The following is a 21,770-nucleotide window of genomic DNA, read 5'->3' on the forward strand; positions in this document are numbered from 1 at the left end:
GTCCTGCAGTGGCCCCACTGGATCCCCTGCGTGTCCAGGGGAAAGACACTTCACCTCTGTCAGCCTCTGTTTCTTCTTCAGTAAAATGAAGATAATGATGGGGAGTTCTGCCCTGTATTTCCAGCACTGATGAAACCACGCACGAAAGTGCCTTTGCAGAAATACAAAGCAGTGTCATTCCCACTGGCTGAGACAAAGCACCGGCACAAAGCTGGTCAAAGCTCAGGGAGTGGATATCCCAGCAGCAGCTGGAAGACAGGTGAGGCCATGAGGAGATGGGCAGGAGGAGCCCATTCTGAGGTCAAGGTGAATATATCAAAATAGGACAGACTTGCCTCGGGTCCTCAGGGGCCCACGCTCTTGAAGGAATGACAAACAGCCGAATTATCTAGCAAGCTGGTGTGTGCTCCACTGCAAATCGCTAGCAGCACCTCTTTGAGTCAGACGCTGCTCTAAATTAAGTGCATTATCATGAGTTTGCTCACTTTGATTCCACAGCAATCTTGCAGGGAGGTGCTCTTATGATCCCCACTTCACAGATAAGAAAATGGGGCATCGTCCAAAGTCATAAGCTAGTAAGCAAGTGGCAGAGCTAAGATGCCACCCTTGTAACCCCTGTAGACTTATCAAAGGAAGTAGATGTTGAATCCAATGGGTAGGAGTCTCAGCTTCAGGCCATGATCTTCTTGCCCCCTGTGCCCAGGCTTCTCTCATGGGTGTCACCCTCCTGGACACTCTTGCTTCTGCCAATGGGATTGCAGGGCAGCTCTTGACCAATAGGATAGGACCTGATGCCCCTCATTTTTTTCAGGCAGAGGGACAGTCCTAGGAAGCATTTCATAAAATGACTCAGAAGGTCCATGGGATTGAGCAAGCAGTCACTCACGGTGGTGGCCAACTCCATAACGCCTCCTGGCCTTGGGCTCTGTCCATTTCCTTTTCTCCTCTCTGGGGCCTCACTGCTCCTCTTCCTGTATTTCCCCATCACCACCAATGGCAACCCCATCCACAGAAGTTCTGGGAAAGAGCCTGGTGAGGCACGCCCTGCACTCCTCCCTCCCCTTCTTTACTCTCCCTGCCTCACACACACACCCAACCAGATAGTTTTCCTTCTGTGGTTTCCTAAGTCCTACCCTACTTCCTGTTGACTCTGCTTTATTTTCTGTTGGCTTAATTTGACTTCCTGTTGACTCTACTTCATGGTGCTTCCACTTACTTTCTGTTGACTCTACTTCCTTAATAGCTTTTCCAACAGCTCATCTGCCCCCATCGAGCTACTGGTACTGTGCCACCATCATCCCTGCCCCGGCACGCAGCAACCACCTCAGTGGACTCCAGCACTCAGCAAGGCCGGAGCTGAACTTCGTGTCTAGCCTGCTCTGCAGCTGGAGCCTTACCCTCACTCCGACAGTGGGTGCGATGATGACACACTGGAGGCAGGGGGACAGTTTAGAAGGCTGTCACCGGCGGCCCAGGCAAGAGGTGGTAAAAATCCCAAGAAGCAGCAGACTTGGCGATAGACATTTGAGTTCACTGTCCATCTCTCGTTTCCTGGGAGTCCTGCAACTCATGACATTGCACCTCCAGGATTTCCGTGGGAGGGAGCAACCTTGAAGACTCTGACAAACCAAGCACATTTGCCACTGGGGGACTTGAGAACCCACTGTGAGCTGGCTTCTTGTCCTCAAATAAAAGTGCTGCTTCATCTCCAGGCTGGGCATGGAGCAGCCAAAGGGAATTAAATTCATAAACTGCATAACGAGCCCGGACCCACTCCAGCACTCTGTGAATCATCCCAGCACCAGTACCCTCAGCCTCTGTGCTGATTAACAAGCAATTCCAACCTGAGGGACAGGAAGGCTGGAGTCTGCTATTTATATATTTATCATTGTCACCCACAGATGCTTGGGGAGCATCCAGGAGATGAAGTCCAGAAACCCCAAATCTAATACAGTATTTAAAAACTAATAAAGGCCAGGTAGGGCTCATCTTTTTTTTTTAACTAACTTTTTTTTTTTTTTAAGCTAACCAACATAGTTAACTCTCACAACCTTCTGAGGGGCATTACTTTTTTTCCATTTCACAGATGAAGAAACAGATTCGGAGAAGCAAAGTAATTTTACTAGGATCTTCTAGTTATGTCTGCCTTTCTCCGTGCCCACTACTCCCTGCTAAAATTCCCTTTTCATCTTTTCCTTCAAGAATTCTGCTAGGGGGATCCCTGGGTGGCACAGCAGTTTGGTGCCTGCCTTTGGCCTAGGGCGCGATCCTGGAGACCCGGGATCGAATCCCACATCGGGCTCCTGGTACATGGAGCCTGCTTCTCCCTCTGCCTGTGTCTCTGCCTCTCTCTCTCTGTGTGTGTGTGACTATCATAAATAAATAAAAATTTAAAAAAAAAAGAATTCTGCTAGGTTGGTCAGAAAGACCTTCGTGGGTAGAAAAGAATATGTTAGAACCATTGATCTACTTTTCAAAGGTTGTTTTTTTTTTTTTTTTTTTTTTTTGGCTGGAGCCAAAGAGCCTATTCTTTTTCATCCAAAGTTTGTCTGCTATTTGAGGCCACTCCAGCACCCCTTCCTCCAGGAAGACCCAAAGGACTACTCCTACCTCCAAGCTCCATAGCATCTAAACCTGTGACAATCCTTTGGTTCCTAATTGTCAGCATTTCATTAACTTCTCTTTCCTTAAGATCCAACACTTGATGGTCGCTTGATAACAGGGAAAGTTTTCATTCAAATATATGTAGAGCAAAATGCCAAGTACTGGGAATATGGAGCATGTTGAACGTGCACAAACTGAATACATTTGTGGAAATAGCACCCACCTCAAAAAGGAGACCATGACCAGACCCTCAACATTTCCCCAAGGGCCCCCTTCCAGTCACTATCCCTCCCTAACAAGGGTAACCACTCTCCTGACTTCTAATACTGTAGCTTAGCTTCTCTTCTTTTTGTACCTTTCATAAATGCAACTGTAAATGGAGAAACGGAGTCATGGAGGATGTACTCCTTTGAGTTTAACTTCTTCTGACCACACAATGTCTGCGAGTTCATCCATGGATGATTTTCCCCCCCTCAGCCTTATGTTTGTGAGATTCATCTATTTTGTTGTGTTGTGTATAACTGAAGTTTGCTCATTCTAATTGGTAAGTTGTGTTCCGTTATCCTAATACACCGCAATGGAATGACTACCATTCAACCACTGGCAGGTGTTTGAGTAGTTTCCAGCTTGAGCCTGTTTGAAACAGTGCTGCAGTGAACATTCTAGTACACACCTTCTGGTGGACATATGTACGTGTATCTGTTGGGTCTGTACCTAAGAATGGGATTGTTGGGTGATAGGATTACATATTTCCAGCGTTAATAGAATTACCAGATTGCTTTCCAAGTCAATGAATTTACTAATTGTCCCAACAGGGTAGGAAGATCCAGTTGTTCACAATCTCACAAGCATGTGGTATTTTCTCTCTTTTTTTCCTTTTATCTATTCTGGTAAGTATATTGTGATGCCTCATATTGGTTTCGATTTGCATTTCCCTGATGACTCACGAAGGTGAACTTATTTTCATATGTCTATTGGCCATTTGGATAACTATTCTTCAGTGAAGTCCCCATTGAAGTATTTTACCCATTTATCTATTGGGTTGCCTCTTTTTCATATTGATTTGTAGAAGTTCTTTTTATATGCTGTGTTAAGGTCCTTTATCAGGTACTTTTACTGAAAATATCTGTTCCCACTTTGCGAGTTGCCTTTTCATAGTGCATCATGATAAAAAGACTTTTTAAATTTTAATATAGTCCAGATTTATTACTGTTTCCTTTATGATTAGTGATTTTATGTTCTACTTCATAAAACTGCCTACTTCAGGATCTCAAAGATTTTGTTATATTTTCCTTTAAAAGCTTTATTGTTTTACCTTTCTCATTTTTTAAGATTTTTATTTATTTTTTTAGTAATCTCGGCACCCAACATGGAGCTCAAACTCACAGCCCCAAGATCAAGAGTCACATGCTCTACCGACTAAAACAGCCAGGTGCTCCTATCATTCTCACTTAAATCTCCAATCCATCTGGAAATATTTTTGGATATTGTAATGAAGTAATAATTAAGAATCATATTGGCTCATGTGTATATCTGCTTCACCCAGCACCACTGGTTGAGAAAAGCATTCTACCTCCATTGGTTGTAGTATCCTTTTTGTGGATCTGTTTCTGGACTCTCTATGCTATCTCATTCTTGGGCTTTTCTATCTTTGAATCTACCAAACTTTCTTAATTATTGTAGTTTTCTATCTGGTAGTCCTCTTGCTTTGTTCTTCCTCAAGATGGCCTTGGCTGCTCTTGGTACTTCTGGTCCCACATGAATTTTAAAATCAACTTGTCTTGTCAATTTCTGACAAAACAAAACCAAAACCAAAAACAACTTGTTGGGATCTTGATTGGAATTTCTTTGAATGACATCTTCATGATACTGAGTGTTCTGATCCATGATACACACTATCATTCCATTTATTTAGGTTTCCTTTTATTTCTTTCTGTAATATCTTGCAGATTTTAATCCTAAACGCTCAGAATACAAGAGACAAGATGAAGTCTCTGCCCTTATGGAGCTTACATTCAAGTGGGGAGTTAAAAAAAGGATTAAGTCTGAAATCTTCAATATGAGTAATATAATAAGCTAGCAAGGTAGCTAAGTGCTGGGCAGACATGATGAATGTATTAAGTCAGAAGGATTCTATGACTTTCTCTAGCAGCACTAGAAGAGATAAAACCAATGGCAGAGGGTTATAAATTAGAATGAGGGAAAAACAGTAACTCTTTGACTTGATATTCTAGAAATACATCCCAATCTCCAAAGGTTATTGTCACAACTGGTTTGCTTGGCTTTAACAAAATATAGCAATGTTCAGATAATCCAGTGGTCCATTTTTTTGGCACAGTGACCAGAAAATGAAAAAGATCTTAGTGACGCCGCTAAGCTTTAAGACAAATGGCTGTTATACAGCCCTTGTCATCCTTATCCAAGTGACATCATGCAAAATTAGACAAAAGATTAGAAAAATTAAGAGATACAGAAACTGTCAGGAAGTAGTGGGTCACAGGAAGAAAAGTGAACGCAAATAAATGCTTGGGAAGTAAATGGAACTAAAAAGGCATGGTGGGGCGGGGGTGAGGGGAGTACAGTCTTTAACTATTAGGGGAAATTAGCCTGGGTGAACATTTCCAAATCATAATAAAATCAATCCCTTAACCTAATAGAGTCAGTAAGAGGTTTGTTGATTTTTACTGTCTTTACAAACTCAAGGACAGATGTCACACTCTGGAGGGAGATAATTTTTCCCTTCATAAATGATATTCCTAAGTTGTCATAAAAGAGAAGGAAAAACATTAGCTATCAAAAAAAAATCACGTGATAGGTAATTTTTAGACCTTTGGACACTCTCCCTAAAAGAAAGTCATGTATTTCCATATAAACCCAACTTTGCAGACAATTCCAGGACCCTGATGCCTAACTTTGAATTTCAGGTTGCTATCTCCAGCTCGTTTCCCAGCAATGCAAATAAATAATGTTGCTATTTTTATTCCACTTTGCCAAAGTTAATGAACCTTCCAGGAAGCTCTCTCTGCAGTTACACCCTTTAATAATAACGTGCTTAAAATCCACGTTTATGTATCTAGTGTAATCTTGGCTGATCTTCCCAGCTCCATTTCATAGCATTTATTCAGTGCACCACCTGGTGGCCTCACCTACCGGAAACATCTGGTCTCATCTCAGCTTCCACCCTTGCAGGTCTGTTTCCAGATCCCAGTGTGCCTCCTGTTCAGGTGCACCTGAGTGTTCAACTCCTACATCCCACTCCCACCCCACAACCTTGCATCTGTGTTAGCCAAGGTTCTCAGGTATATAGAGCCAATAGGAGATGATAGATGATAGATAGGTAGATAGATAGATAGATAGATAGATAGATAGATAGATAGATGATAGATAGTTACAGACATAGAGACATAGAGATAGATAAAGAGATTTATCTTGAGGAATTGACTCACACTGTTATGGCACTAAGAGCAGCAGTTTGCAGGCTGGAGACCCAGGAAAGATAGCAACACAGTTTGAAGGCTTGAAAGCCAGAGAGTCAATAGTGTATGTTCTAGTCTAGGTCTTACGACCTGAAGGCAGGAGATCAGTGTCTCAGCCCAAGCTGTCAGGCAGAGAGCAAATTCAACCATCATCCACTTTTTTGGTCTATTCATATCCTCAATAGATAAAATGATGCCCATCCACCTTGGGGAGGACCATCTGCTTTACACATCTCACCAACTCAAATGCTAATCTCTTTAGGAAACATCCTCAAGACACACTCAAAAATAATGTTTAAATAGCTCTCTGGGCATCCCTTGTCCCAGTCAAACTGAGACATAAAGGTAACCAACACACCAACCCAGTCCCACACTTACTTCTTCTGGCATTCATCCCAGGTCCTGAGTGGAGTCAAACAAGCCCCAGGGTGCCCCCCCGCCGACCTGCTGCCCATTGCCAAGCCTGATGTACTTTTCAGTGATTGTCTGGGCTACCTTCTCTGAATTAATCAAAGGAAGAGCTGATTTGATGGATCACTCTCCTCTGATTGGGAAAGAAGTTTTCCTAATTTGACCAAATGGTGTTTTCAGGGGTTGAAGGACCTTTTTAGTTAGTTTTTTTTTTTTTTTTTTGTAATGGGTGGAATGCTTGATTGAGTGGAAACACAAATGAAAGGAAAGAGAAAGAATGTAAAAATAGAATAAAAATTAAAATAAGAAGGTAGATACGGAGTAAAACCCATGCCACTCATGAAGCAGTCAAGCTGTGGCTAGTACCCGAGTTCCCTTCTACTTACCCTGATTGCAGCTTCTTTATTAAATGTAAAAGTAATGTCCTTTTTTATGGAGAGGGTCTGTGACATCCCCCCTGCCCAGAGCTCCCTTGAGCAGCCTCAATTATCCAGAAGATTTTCCAGAACCAGAGAGTCAGTGAAAAGTATTCTTTGGAGTTTTGGGATAATGTAATGCCTACAGGTGACAGCTCAGGTTTCTGCTCTTAGGGAAGCCTCTCAGGCCCTACTCAGAGCCCATCTGCTTGCAAAGCACACACACACAGAGTCCCAAGAAATTCATGACTATTGACAAAGATTAAAAGCAAACATTTGCAAAGTGCAATGAAGGAAGCTGGTGGGTTTGGGGCAAGGGCAATCCTGCATTCTGTGTATGTGCACATGTGTGTGTGCACCTGTGTGTATTGAGTCTTTGAAATCCTGTGTGTACTTTACATCACAGCACATCTCAGTATAAACTAGCCACACTTCAAGTGCTCAATAATCGCATATCAATAGGGGCTACATATTGGGTGGCACATCCGTGGAAATTTACCATACGGAGGCTTCTATAAAAGTGTTCTAAGAGGAATCACGAAGTGAAACCAGGAAGGAGAAAAACACATAAGAAGTAACAGTAAATAACCATTTATGAAATGTACTGCTGTCTAAGAAATGTCCAAAAGTAAATTGGAAGGTCAAGGTTGCCAGGCTTTAGCACACGTCCCCAGGGTATAAACTGCTCGGCTGGTCCATTACCTCTTTGGGTTTCTGCTCTCACTTGCTTTGGCCTCTGATTTATTACTTCCTTGTCAGTTCAGTGATGCATTTAAAAAGATTTTTGAGACATGTTTCATCTAAAATTTTCATTGTTTTCCGCTGAAATATTGTTCAGACTATCTATTTCATCCTATATTTACAAAAACAGATAGCTCTTCATGTCCTGTTTTTAGACTTCCGTTGGTTGCCCTAAACTTTCATTTAAAGATATTTTTTTCCATAACATAACATCTAAATTTAATCAATTTATTTATTCTCCCCTTAAAGAAAAGAACCTTGGCAGGGGGTGGGGGCACCTGTCTGGCTCAGTCCATAGAGTGTGCAACTCTTGATCTCAGGGTCATGGATTTTAATCCTATGTTGGGGGTAAAGATTACTTAATTTTTTAAAAAAGGTAAAAAGATTAAGGAAAAAAAGAAAAGAACTTTGGAATTTACTTACATTGCTTCATTCTTTCGACCCCATCTCCACTCCATATTGATGTCTAGAATTTTATTTCCATATTTTAAGGAAAAGATGCAGAACTACTTTTAGACAATATTGTTGTTATTGCTGTCGATGATCTTCCACTGTGGCTTGTATCTCATTTATTTCTTCTGGAGTTTTTTCACTTCCTACTAAAGAGCTACCTCTGTGTACCAATATAGGGTCTAGGGTCTAGTGTGAGGGTCTCACATTTCATCTTCACATTTGGATGATAGTTTAGCTGGATATATAATTCTAGTTCAAATAAATTATGGAGACTTTTTTATTGCAGTCAGTGAGAAATCTGTATGCATTTAACTCTCTGATCTGTTTTCTTCTTTTTTGTTGACAGAATTTTTAAAGACTTTTATCCTTGATATTTTATTATAATGATGTGTTTAGATATCTTTCCCCTTATTTATTCTGTTCTGATGACACCAATCTTCTTTAGTTCTGGGAATTTTTCAGTTACTCATTTGAATGTTTCCTCTCTTTTATTCTCTTTTCTCTGCTGCTGGAATTCTTCTGACATAGATCCTGGTAAGTGTACATTCATCCTCCACATCTCTTAACTTCACAATGTCTACCTTTCTACTCATCTCTGGCACATTTAGGAAGAATCCCAGATAATATTCCAGGTTTCCAGGATATTCAACATATCTACTAAGTCTTTTGTCTCAACAATTGTATTATTTTTGTTTCCAAGATGTTGGGATGGGCAGAACTTCTATTGGACATGTTTTTCCTCCTTTCCAGGGATAAGAAGTTTGGCTGGGTGTCCAGTGGGTAAGAATTCTCTACTTATTTATGGACTCACTGTTCCTCCCTCTACTGCTATCCCTCCAGGGCACTGCCCCAACCCCTATCCTGATTACCTTTTCCCCAGAGAATAGATGTCATTTCCCCCTCAACCAGGGGTGATAGGTGTGGAGGGGAGTGGAGGGAGTTCTTCACATCAGCTAGAAAAATGCTCACAAATGCTTGTGCTATAAAATTCTAGCTAATCCTTTTGTGAAGGGCCACCAGTCCATTCCCACTACTCTTCCCTCCCACTAATAGTAACTATCTCTGGGCATGGGAATTCCCATCTTGTTACTCCACCTCATTTAGATGGTACTGCTTTGCAAGCATGCTACCCTGCTCTTTCTCCTTTGGTTGAAAAAAAATAAAACAATAAGACAAGCACAAAAAAAAGAGAGAATGAAACATATTTGAATAAATAATAGCTAAGCACTTCCTAGCTCTAAAGAAAAACCAACTGAAGTCTCATGTGCCAGAACTGAGGCATGTGGCCACTCCAAACCAAGCACTGTCTTAGAGAAATCAGGATATATCCATTAGCTGGGTCATCTTTATTCTCAGTTACATACAGAGGTTAGAGGTAGAGTAAGTGAGGGTTCTGCAGCAAGAAAGAAGAGTAGGGTAGGCAACTTGCAGGATGTGCTTCACCACAGATGTAGATAATTTCAATAGAAGAGGTACCCGACCCCATTCAACATATACAGTAAAGAGTTTAAGAACTAAGAAAGGTTGGATCTTTTCAAATTGGTAAAGCAAATCTACCAAAACTTTCATCCAACATCCTGATTACTGGTCAAACTTTAGAAGAGTTTCATTAAAGACAGGAACAAGAAAGAAATGCCTGCCATCACCCACTTCTGTTATTTAACATATTTTAACAAACACTAAAAGTTAATGAGACAAAAAGAATTAGAGACACAGAGAGAAGAATACACATACATGGGATAGCAGCATAGGGATTGGAAAAGAGGGGTGAAAAAAAACCTATTACTTGTAGATAAACCAACCATCGAAACTAATACGAATTTAGCAAGGATGCTACAGGCAAAGTCAACATCAAAATTTTATGCTGGAAAGTATCATTAAAACATACCATTCACAAAGGCAACAAAGGTAGAAAATACCCAGAAGTTTAAGATAAACAACATATGTTAACACTTTATGGGGGCTATCATAAAATGTTATTAAAGAATAGAAGAGGTTTACCTCAACTGTACAAATTCAATGAAATGAAATTCCAATAGAAATCCCAAAAGTTTTAAGAAAAAATTTCAGAGAAACAAAAGTACAAATTTGAAAAAGAACAAAGAAGGAGGACCTATTCCATCAAGTATTTCAAGTTCAAATTCATAACCTTTTTCAGTGTGGTTTTACCACAGTAACAGGTAAATAGAACAGAAGAGAGTCCAGAAACAGATTCATATCTACATGGGAACTTCATATTCAATATTGGTAGTGTCAGAAATCTTGTGTAAACTCTTGCTCCGCGCTGCCTGTGGGGGTGGCAGCCATCGATTGCTGGGCATCATGGCCACCCTCAGACCTCTGGTGAAGCCCAAGATCATTAAAAAGAGGACCAAGAAGTTCATCCAGCACCAGTCAGACTGATTGTCAAAATTAAGCGCAACTGGTGGAAACCCAGAGGCATTGACAATAGGGTACACAGAAGATTCAAGGGCCAGAACTTGATGCCCAATATTGGTTACGGGAGCAACAAGAAAACAAAGCACATGCTGCCCAGTGGCTTTTGGAAGTTCCTACTCCACAACTTCAAGGAGCTTGAAGTGCTGCTGATGTGCAAATCTTATTGTGCAGAGATTGCTCACAATGTATCCTCCAAGAACCACAAAGCCATTGTGGAAAGAGCAGCCCAGCTGGCCATCAGAGTCACCAATCCCAATGCCAGGCTGTGTAACGAGTAAAATGAATAGACAGCTTATATGCGTGTCATATTTGTGTTAATAAAACCATAAAACTCCAAAAAAAAAAAAAAGGAAATCTTGTGTAAGGAAAAATTATTCAGTATTGTTTAGGAAATTGGTTAAATATTTGGAAAAATTTCATGCAACTAGATTATGACCCTAGTATACAAAATATACATCTCAGTATATAGTATATAATATTTGTATACTTCATATATAAAAATAAGTTCCACATGACACTGATAGAATCCTTTTAAAAATATCCTGAAATTGATATTAACAAACTAAATCCAACAATATATTTTTAAAAAATCATTCACCATGATCAAATGGGATTTATTCCTGGGATGCAAGGGTGGTTCAATATTTGCAAATCAATTAATGTGATACATTGCATCAGGAGAAAGGATAAAAACTATACGATCATTTCAGTAGATGCAGAAAAAGCATTTGATGAAGTACAATATCCATTCATGATTAAAAAAAAATCCTCAACAAAGTAGGTTTAGAGGGAACATACCTCAACATAATAAAGGCCTTACTTGAAAACCTCACAGCTAACATTCAATGGTAAAAAACAGAGAGCTTTTTCCCCTTAACTCAGGAACAAGACAAGGATGTCCACTCTCACCACTTTTATGCAACATAGTACTAGAAGTCCTAGCCACAGCAACCAGACAACAAAAATAAATAAAAGGCATCCAAATTAGGAAGGAAGATGTAAAACTTATCTGCAGATGACATGAGACTATATACAGAAAAGCCTAAAGATTCCGCCAAAAAAGAAAAAAAAAAAAAACAAACCTATTAGAACTGATAAACGAATTCAGTAAGGTCATAGGATACAAAATCAATATATATAAATCCATTGCATTTCTATACACTAATAATAAAATAGCAAAAAGAGAGATTAGGAAAACAATCTCCTTTACTATTGCACCAAAAATACCTAGAAGTAAACTTAACAAAGGAAGTGAAATATCTGTACTCTGAAAACTATAAAAGATTGATGAAAGTGGGACACTGGGTGGCTCAAAGTTTGATCGTCTGCCTTTGGTTCAGGGTGTGATCCTAGAGTCCTGGGAGCGAGTCTCACTTTGGGCTTCCTGCAGGAAGCCTGCTTCTCCCTCTGCCTATGTCTCTGCCTCTCTCTCTCTCATGAATAAATAAATAAAATCTAAAAAAAAAAAAAAACCAAAAAGATTGATGAAAGAAATTGAAGAGGATACAAATGGAAACATATTCCATACTCATGTACTAGGAGAGCAAGTATTGATAAAATATCCATGCTACCCAAAGCAATCTATACATTTATTGCAATGCCTATTAAACTGTCAACAGTATTTTTCACAGGACTAAAACAAACAATCCTAAAATTTGTATGGAACCACAAAAGACCTCAAATAGCCAAAGCAGCCCTGAAAAAAGAAAAAGAAAACTGGAAGTATCACAATACCAGATTTCAAAATATACTACAAAGCTATATTATCAAAACAGCATGGTACAGGCACAAAAATAGACACATAGATCAAAATAATAGAATTGAAAATCCAGAAATAAACTCATGAGTATATGATCAATTAATCTTCTACGAAGGAGGTAAGGCTATCCTATGGGAAAAAGATAGTCTCTTCAACAAAAGATGCCGGGAAAAACTGAAGAGCTATGTGGGAAAAAATAAAACTGGGTCACTTTCTTACACCATACAAAAGAATAAACTCAAAATGGATTAATGACCTAAATGTAAGACCTGAAATCATAAACCTCCTAGAAGAGAGCATAGACAGTAATCTCTCTGACATCAGCCACAGCAATATCTTTCTATATATGTCTCCTGAGGCAAGGGAAACAAAATTGAAAATAATCTATTGAGACTACATCAAAATAAAAAGTCTACACAGCATAGGAAACAATCAACAAAACTAAAAGACAACCTACTGATGGGAGAAACACTTGCAAGTGACATATCTAATAAAGGATTGGTATCCAAAATATATAGAGAACTGATACAGCTCAACATACATAAAAAAAAAAAAAACAAATAATCCAAATAAAAATGGGGAGAAGACATGAACAGACATTTCTCCAAAGCAGACAGCCAAATGGCCAATAGAAACATGAAAACATGCTCAACATACTCATCATCAAGGAAATGCAAACCAAAACCATAATGAGATATCACCTCACACCTGTCAGAACAGCTGAAGTCAAAAACACAAGAAACAAGCGTTGGCAAGTGTGCGGAGAAAAAAAGAACCTCATGTACTATTGGTGGGAAGGCAAACTGGTGTCTTACTGTGGAAAACAGTAAGTAGGCTCCTCAAAAAAATTAAAGAATTACTATATGATCTAGTAATCACACTATGGGGTATTTACCCAAAGAATAAGAAAACACTGATTTGAAAAAATACATGCACCCCAATGCTTATTGCAGCATTATGTACAACAGCCAAAGTATGGAAGCAGCCCAAATGTCCATAGATAAATGAAAGGATAAAGATATGGTGTATATGCACAATGGAATTTTACTCAGCCATAAAAAAGAATAAAATCTTGCAGTTTGTGAAAACATGGTTGGAACTAGAGGGTATAATGCTAAGTGAAATATGGAGTTATAGAAAGACAAATACAATATGATTATGCTCATACGTGGAATTTAAGAAACAAAACAAAGAAACAAAGAGACAAGCAGACTCTTAACTCTAGAGAACAAACTGATGGTTACCAGAGGACGGGGTGGGCAGGGGGATGGGTGAAATAGGTGATGGAGATGAAGAGTCCACTTATTGTGAGGAGCACTGAGTAATGTATGGAACTGTTGAATCACTATATTTTACATTTGAAACTAATATAACACTTATACAGAAATTAAAAACATATATAAATCTAAAAAATAAAGAGACTCATTAATAATTTCAAAATATTGAAAATACAATTAGCATATGACCCAGCAATCCTACTTGTAGGTATTCATCTGAAGGAAATAATAATACTTTCTTGGGAAAAAAATAAAATATCCTAAAATTGAAAATCTAGGTCAAGAGCTATCATATATTCTATCATATAGATTTTCATATAAATTGAAAATCTAGGTCAAGAGCTATCATATAAACTGAAAGTAGTACCTAGTTAATCTACTTAGTTTATATCTGTGAGATGGATGAAGATTATGAGCCAGTTTTCTGAAAGGAATAAGGAGATGTGAAATATTTTTCTGAGGTCAAATGAATGCAACGGAATTAAATTATAGAAGAATTGAGGGTGGAAGAATCAGAAACAAACCGGTATGTAGGACCAGCAATACTGTGGGCATAATACCCAAGGTATGAAATAATCCCAGGGTTGGGAAATATTTCTGATACAAATTGAGGTAAACTTTAACTCATCAGGGCAAGTTGATGCCTCATTTCTAGCTCAAAGTGTCTATTGAAATTCTACTACATGCTGCTCATGCCCCCAACTTGTCAGCATCAACTATTTGGTGCATGTTGAGTCGGGGCTACGGGTATCCTTTGCATTTTTGTGGTGTGTGTATTGGGGTTAGTACAAGGCCTTGCTACTTAGAGGTGGTTCCCAGACCATCAGCTTCAGGCTCAACTTGGACCTTGTTAGAAATGCCGAGTCTCAACCCAATCCTACTGAATTAGAATCATCTTAACAAGATCCCCATACACACTGAAAAGTTTGAAAAATGTTTAAAACATAAAGAAAATTCTGTAAAGTTTGAAGAGAGAGATAGTAGCCATGCAATAGGCAAGGCAATGACCAGTCTCTGAGCTCCACTTGGAATATACTTGTCCCACACTCCCCATCAATCCACAGATAAAATTTCATCCCTTGGGGAAAAGGCCATAACATTCCTTTCCCCCTGGGATCACTTGATCATCAGGTTTAATTATCTAAAACATGATTCAGATGTCAGAACAAACAAAATCCACTCTAGGTGACTAGCACGGATGTCTTAACATCTACATATCAGGGCAATAGAGAGAGAAGTCAAGTGTGTGCTTGGGTGAAGTTTGCAATGAGAATTGATGGTAGAAAGAAGATCTTTAACATTTTCATGGTTATCTAGTTTTATAATTCTTGTTTGCACCTTAAAAACAGTCACTCAAATCTCAGAGACGCGGTTCTCAATCCTGACTGCACATTAGAATCACCTGAAAAAATCCTTTGAAGAAAAAGAAAAGAAGAAAGGACACCAAAGCCTCAGTATCAGAGATTCTGGGCTAAACGGTCTGGAGTGTAGTCCAGGCACAGGTAATTTATAAAAGCTTCCCAGGTGATTCTAATAAGCAGCAATGGTTGCAATCTACTATCTTAGTGGTTTGGGATGATTCATCGTAAGGTCCAGAGGCCTGGACACCTATGGAGCCCTAGGTAGTTTTTATTTTATTTTATTTTATTTATTTTATTTTATTTTATTTTATTTTATTTTATTTTATATGATAGTCACAGAGAGAGAGAGAGAGAGGCAGAGACACAGGCAGAGGGAGAAGCAGGCTCCATGCACCGGGAGCCCGACGTGGGATTCGATCCAGGGTCTCCAGGATCGCGCCCTGGGCCAAAGGCAGGCGCCAAACCGCTGCGCCACCCAGGGATCCCCCTAGGTAGTTTCTTTACAGCTTGCTGGTCATTGCCAATGGTTAGGATGACACTGATGACCAGGGTTTTAGGAGGAAAACGCTTTATATATTAGAAGTGATGTTGACAGAAAATAAGAGAGCCTAAAACTAAATGATACAGAGACACATATCCAAGGTATGTGTCAGTTAGAGAAATCTAGAGGGAAGTGCTAGAATGAGGCTGACACCCATCATCTCTCCCCTTGCTCCTCCCCATGTAGACCAGTGCTTAACATGCCCACCAGTTCTCTGGGGATCTTGTTGCAATGCAGATTCTGACCCAGTTGATCTGGGGGAAGGCTTGAGACTTAGCTGGACAGACTTAGCTACACACTAAGTGGTCGTGACTCACCCTCAAGGCTCTTCCTTGGGACTCAACCAAGAAGATGTCCTCCATCCTCCTGAAGAACGAATTCCATTGCGGTCCTTCATATGCAGAACCACTCTGCCCAAAGCCATTCTTAACCTCCCACTAGACAACTTTATCAGACGATCAGGGACCATTGAGTTAGAATGGACTTCAAGGGTACCTAGTGTGGCCCGTTCATTACACAAGTGTGACAATGAGGTCAAGGGGGGAAAGGAGCTCCCAAGTTCACAGATGATAGAGGCAGAGCTGAAACTGTAGGTAAAGCCAGAACATGAAAGCATCAGTTAAGGATTCTATGTATTTTTAAAAAAAAAAATCAAAATAATTGCTTTGTGTTACTTTCTAAATGAAACACCACTTGATTGTCCTCAGGGCGTTTGTAGACGGATAAAGGAAAGAGCCAGAAAGGAGTATATGACTCTAAAGCTAGGTCCAGGGGATCCCTGGGTGGCTCAGTGGTTGAGCATCTGCCTTCAGCCCAGGGCATGATCCTGGAGACCCGGGATCGAGTCCCCACATCGGGCTCCCTGCATGGAGCCTGCTTCTCCCTCTGCCTGTGTCTCTGCCTCTCTCTCTCTCTCTCTCTCATGAAAAAATAAAAACTTTAAAAAAAAAATCTTTAAAGCTAGGTCCAATGACCTCTGACCCCCTAAAATGGGGTAGATTTTATGCTGGAGAGCTTGCCTGTCCATTAGACCACACAGAAGCTATTCCTTTCTCATGGATTTCCATAAAGAAGACCCAAGGTCCCCACCCCCCTTCCCCCAATGCTGCCCCGTGAACTCCTCAGTCATCTTGTGCCACTTTCATGTTTTGGAATCCCCTCTCAAGTGACTCTCTAAATCCTACACAAGAATGATGCACACTCTTGCTCAATATTAAGAAGCTCTCGTGCAACGCTGAAGACATATATTGTTCTTTCAAAGGACTCTGGGTTGTGTAAGGATCGTATATATATATTCCCAGAACATTCAGAAGGATATTCAGGCAAAGGAGTGTGATTCTTGCTCTGTTACTTGTTACTATTGTGGCCTCTCCGAAGAGCAGAAGGAGTAGTAATGAAATCGGCAGACCCCAGAAATTGGCCTTCTGGGTCCTGGCATCCTCGATGTGGCTGGGTCAGTGGCCACGCGGCTCCTAGCTACCTCCTTCCCTTGCCACACTGTCTAAGCCAGACTTGTTACCACTGTTTCTGACCTCAAAGCTCAGGACAGGGCTGATTCCCCAGCCATTACCATACTATCTTGCTCCCAGTGGCTACCTGGGTCTGGAATTAAGAACCAACCACAGGGAAATCACTCTGAATGCCACGAGTCTGAATATGAAATACCAGCACCACCAGAGGCTGCTCCGGGAAGGAGGTTTGCTGGGCTCCCGTCTGCCTCCTCCACTCCACCTTGGCTTGGGTTTTGTCTCCTATTTTTGTGTTCCTGGTAAATCCAATTATATATTTATCTCCATTACTGAAGGCCACCTCAGCACTTTCTTGGGAATTAGGTTGTCTGGAGTGGGCAGAGCAGCACATACATACCTTTGCTGTCAGGGGATCAGGGTTAAGCTCATTTTCACTTCTGTGATATTTTGAAAGATCACAGAGTATTTTCTTAGTGCCTGGGCAGAGAGTCAGGAAGGAGCTGGAAGGTGAAGCACCACACTGCAGCCAGGGGTGATGCTTGAGCAACCAGGCCGGGCCTCGCTTTACATGTTTCTCATTGTACTTTATTTTCTTAATTGCCTTAATGGGCATGCGGTGTACTGCAAAATGAAGTGACATTGTTTTCCTTGTTTGCTGTAATTCACAGAGAGCCGGTTTGATCATGAAACCCAGGGACTTTTCAATTCCATTGATCTTGGGGCGGAGAGAAGGGATTCTTTTCAAGCATTCATTTTGAAGGATGTGCTCAGCAATGAATTCAAAGCCTGTAAAAGGGGAAAAAAACCCCATGTTTCTTCACCACCGTGTTTCACAATAGCTATTAGATGACCACACCATCATCAAAGCCGGGGAAAATGTGTTTGCGGAGGGGGGTGGGGGTGAGTGGGGTGTCGGGGCTTCATGAGTAGCACTTGGCCAAGGAGACCGAGTCGGACACCCCATCCAGAGGCTGAAGGGGATGCTTGAACCTGGGAGGGTCCAGGCTTCGTTCAGGCTCGCATGATCCGGGAAGATGTGCAGGGGGGCCCGGCTCTGGGTTGCCTGGCATCGACTGTGAGTTCCCAGCAGCGGCCTGGCGTCCCGGTCTCGAGTGGGACTTGAGCAGCCACACACACGCAGTGGCGGGCTCGGACAGTGGGGTCTGGGCGCCCCGGAGAGCAGAGAGGCCTTCGGCACGGACGAGGGGGTGGCTCCCCAGCAGCAGCGGGGAGCGGGGAGGCGGGGACAGCCGGGAGCCTAGGCCCGGCCGGCGCCCAGCTGCAGGACCAGCTCCAGGCCCGCCCCGCGGGCCCGCCCCTCCCCCGCCCGGCCCCTCCCACCCCGCCGCCCGGGGGCGCCCGCGCGCACCTCGACCCTGCGCGCCCCAGCCCGCGCTGCAGAGGCTCCCGCGCCCGTGCCCCGGGGCGCCATGGGCGAGCTCCCGTTCTTCAGGGCGCACGCGGCCTTGCACCCGGACCACCTGTGGATCTGGGAGACGTCCGTGTACGTGGACGAGAACCAGCGCACCTGGCTGCCCGTAACCATCGAGGTACAGCCGCCCCGGGGCGGGCCGGGCGCGCGGCGTGGGCATCCGGGGTGGGACCACCTGCCCCGACTCCGGGGTGCGGGCGGGGGGTGGGGGGCAGCGGAGCCTTCACCCGGAACGCGGCGGTGCAGAAGCCGAATTAGGAACAAAGGTAAAAAAATATCACGGTAGCTCTGCAGGACGTGAGAGGCCTGGAATCCCAGGTCCCCACCACCGTGTCTCTTGGCGTTTCAAATCTCTGGTTAGGGCACAGGACACCAAGACCACAAAGCGGAGGGTTTTGCACTGTCATCATAGATGCTGCGTGAAACATACCCCCTAGCCCAATGTGGGGCAGGCTTTGTGCCCATGTGATTGAAAGGACCTGTTTTCTTAATATGTAAAGTTTTTTTTTAAAAAAAAAAATTTTATTTATTTATTCACAAAAGACAGAGAGAGAGAGAGGCAGAGGGAGAAGCAGGCTCCATGCAGGGAGCCCGACGTGCGACTCGATCCAGGATTTCCAGGATCACACCCGGGGCTGCAGGCCGTGCTAAACCGCTGAGCCACCGGGGCTGCCCTTAATATGTAAAGATTGACTTAAAACCAATAAGAAGGAATGGGTGACGGGCACTGAGGGGGGCACTTGACTGTTGAACACCAATAAAAAATTAATTTATTAAAAAAAAAAAAACAACAATAAGAAGGGATCCCTGGGTGGCTCAGCGGTTTAGCGCCTGCCTTTGGCCAGGGGCGCGATCCTGGAGACCCGGGATCGAATCCCACATCAGGCTCCCGGTGCATGGAGCCTGCTTCTCCCTCTGCCTATGTCTCTGCCTCTCTCTCTCTCTCTCTCTGTGTGACTATCATAAATAAATTTTTAAAAAAATTAAAAAAAACAATAAGAAAAAAAAATGAACACGCAGACTAAAAGTGGTCTAGAGGCTCTAGAAAACTATAAACGAACACAGCAAGAATGGTGATTTCCACTCATATCTTGCAGGATGATCTGAATTATTTAACGATTCTAATTTATTTCATAGATGGGAAATTAAAAACAAAAAACAAATTAAAAACAAAAAAAAACAAAAACAAAAAATGATTTCCACTTTGGAAAAGTAGTTCTTGAGCAGACACGAATGCCTAGTTTATAGACCCAGCCTGCTTTCCAGGCTATGAGGTTTTGTGGGGAATGTGATAAAATCCTGCTACTCAGCAAGCTGATGCTTGCTGAGGGGTGCAGAACAATAAAATAATTGAAGCTGGTGGTAAGTTGTGTAAGGATGAGAGGCAGTAACGAGTGGCGTGGGGTCTACAGGCAAGACCCCGTCAGAGAATTAATTTGCATTTGTTTGCCATGCTTTTGTCCAATCATTTTATTTGAAACCTTTGTTAAGTCTCACTTTTAGATGTGCGGGCCTCATGTGTATTTCATAGAGCTGGATTTTGCAGAAATTTGTCCCTGTAGATACACAGTTGTGCAGAAACCTATCTAAGGAAGGGTGTGAGCTGCGTGTAGATCTCAGCGAGAATGTTCCAGGCAGAGGACCACAGATGCAAGAGATTACTGGGGATGTGGCATGTCCTGGAAAGAGCAAGAAGGCCTTTGTGGGAGGTGGAGGAACAGGGTGGGAGGTGGAGGACTGAAGAGATGAGGGAGGCACGGGCCCACATTAGTGGGTCTGTGGACCATGGTAAAGGCTTCAGTTTCTTCTGCCCACAATGAGAAGCCACTGGAGGGTGTCAAACAGGAGGTGACATGATTTTTAGACGCACACCCTGGCTGCTGTGCTGTGAGCTGATCGTGGGGCACATGACCAACGAGGTGGCAGGTTAGCTTACTGCAGTAGAGGGGCATTGGTGGAGATGGGGAGAAGTGGTCTCTCACCTGATTGTGGGTGCTGGGGAAATTTGTTTCAATGGGGCATTTGTGGGCACCTGCCTGGCTCAGTCGGTGAGGCAAGCAACTCCTGATCTCAGGGTTGTGGGTTCAAGCCCCGTGTTGGGTGTAGAGATTACTTAAAAAAAAATTTTTTTTAATGAATAAATAAAAGGGGCTGGGCTCTGTGACAAAATAAAGAAGAATCAAAGAAACTGCAGCTAAGGAAGCTCAGGGACGAATGTTCAGTTTGTCAGGAAGACGTGGGCCTGGTGTGGCCCCGTCTGGGTGTCTAGACTCATGTGAGTGCCGGTCATCTCCGCCTGGCCCGATGCCTGAGAGGGGCATGCTTGGCGCAAGGGATGAAGTTGCTGGGAAGAGTGATCGCCAGCATTTCAAATGTCAGCTGGGCCGTGAGGGTGGCAGGAAGGACCCTGTGTGCTGGGGAGCCTGGGCCCTGAAGGCATGCCCTGGTCTTCCCTTCCCTTCAGACGGAGAGCAGCCTCCAGGTACTCATGCGTCAGGAAGATGTCCCCCTAGGGGAGGCCAGGTGCCCCAGCCTGCTAGCCCCATGCCTGCTGCCTTCCATGTGGCAGCTCTACCCTGGAAGAAGATACCGAGGCTCAGACTCCAGCTTCTGGCGCATAGTGTACCACATTGAGGCAAGTGTGTCCTCCTCCCGGACACCGTCGAGTCATCTTGGGTGGGCCTGTCCTGTCCTCCTTGCCCCGCCCCCCGGCCCCCATGTCTGGCTTCTAAGGTCAATCCATTCCCTCCATCTCTCACCAAAAGCTAAACAAGTGGAAGGAGTTTACAACTGCAGGTTTTTCAAGGACTGGACTGGGGAGACATCAGAAGACATTGACTGGGCCACACTCTGAGGTCTCAGCCACAGGGAGGCCTCTCGGATGGGCAGTCAGGGGGTGAAGGCTGGTGGGAAGAGGGGCTTCTCGAATTCCCCGCCCCCAGGCAGGTTCCTGCCTGCTGCTCCGAGCTCCTGAAAGGCCCGGGAGGCAGGAATAGAAGGATGGAAGGAGACTTCCTAGGGCCCGGGCCTCTCACCCGCTTCTCCCGTGCAGCTCAGTGGCATGGAGGACATGCTCCTGGAGCAGCTGCCAGACCTGGAGGATGAGTGACCAGGTGAGTACCTTCAGGACCCAGCACCTGTTGGTCCAGAGTGCCCAGGTCGGGATGAAGGACCACCCTTCTCTCATGAAGGCAGTGCTGACTCCCACCCCGATAGAACTGTCCTCTGAGGGTCTCAGGGTCCCTGCTCTCCCCATTACCACCCTGGGGGCTAGTCAGTTGTCCGCAGCCCCCTTCCCCGCAGGGGTGCACGTCTGTGCAGCGCCTCGCACGTTATGGGTGCTCCCACTTGATCATCACCTCGACTGAGCTGGGAATTACTCGATTTCCTA

The 21,770-nt window shown here is 43.1% G+C and overlaps 1 protein-coding gene and 1 pseudogene across 1 annotated transcript; both read left to right on the forward strand.

Annotated features, from left to right (window-relative positions):
* Positions 1–10,423: 10,423 nt before the first annotated feature.
* On the forward strand, positions 10,424–10,827 carry LOC129496344 (60S ribosomal protein L32-like; annotated as a pseudogene).
* Positions 10,828–18,377: 7,550 nt separating this feature from the next.
* TCL1A (TCL1 family AKT coactivator A) lies at positions 18,378–21,488 on the forward strand. The gene is made up of 3 exons (XM_055304422.1): positions 18,378–18,497; positions 20,844–21,014; positions 21,432–21,488. Exons 1-3 carry the CDS (start codon positions 18,378–18,380, stop codon positions 21,486–21,488), a joined length of 348 nt encoding a protein of 115 aa, XP_055160397.1.
* The last annotated feature ends 282 nt before the right edge of the window (positions 21,489–21,770 follow it).

The sequence above is a fragment of the Nyctereutes procyonoides genome, unplaced genomic scaffold (genome assembly GCF_905146905.1).
Source record: "Nyctereutes procyonoides isolate TBG_1078 unplaced genomic scaffold, NYPRO_anot_genome, whole genome shotgun sequence".
NCBI lineage: Eukaryota > Metazoa > Chordata > Mammalia > Carnivora > Canidae > Nyctereutes > Nyctereutes procyonoides.

Coding starts and splice junctions, on each gene's coding strand:
- TCL1A (XM_055304422.1), top strand. CDS start 18,378: ATGGGCGAGCTCCCGTTCTTCAGGGCGCACGCGGCCTTGCACCCGGAC. Junction 18,498..20,843: donor GGCTGCCCGTAACCATCGAG/GTACAGCCGCCC, acceptor CCTTCCCTTCAG/ACGGAGAGCAGCCTCCAGGT. Junction 21,015..21,431: donor GCATAGTGTACCACATTGAG/GCAAGTGTGTCC, acceptor TCTCCCGTGCAG/CTCAGTGGCATGGAGGACAT.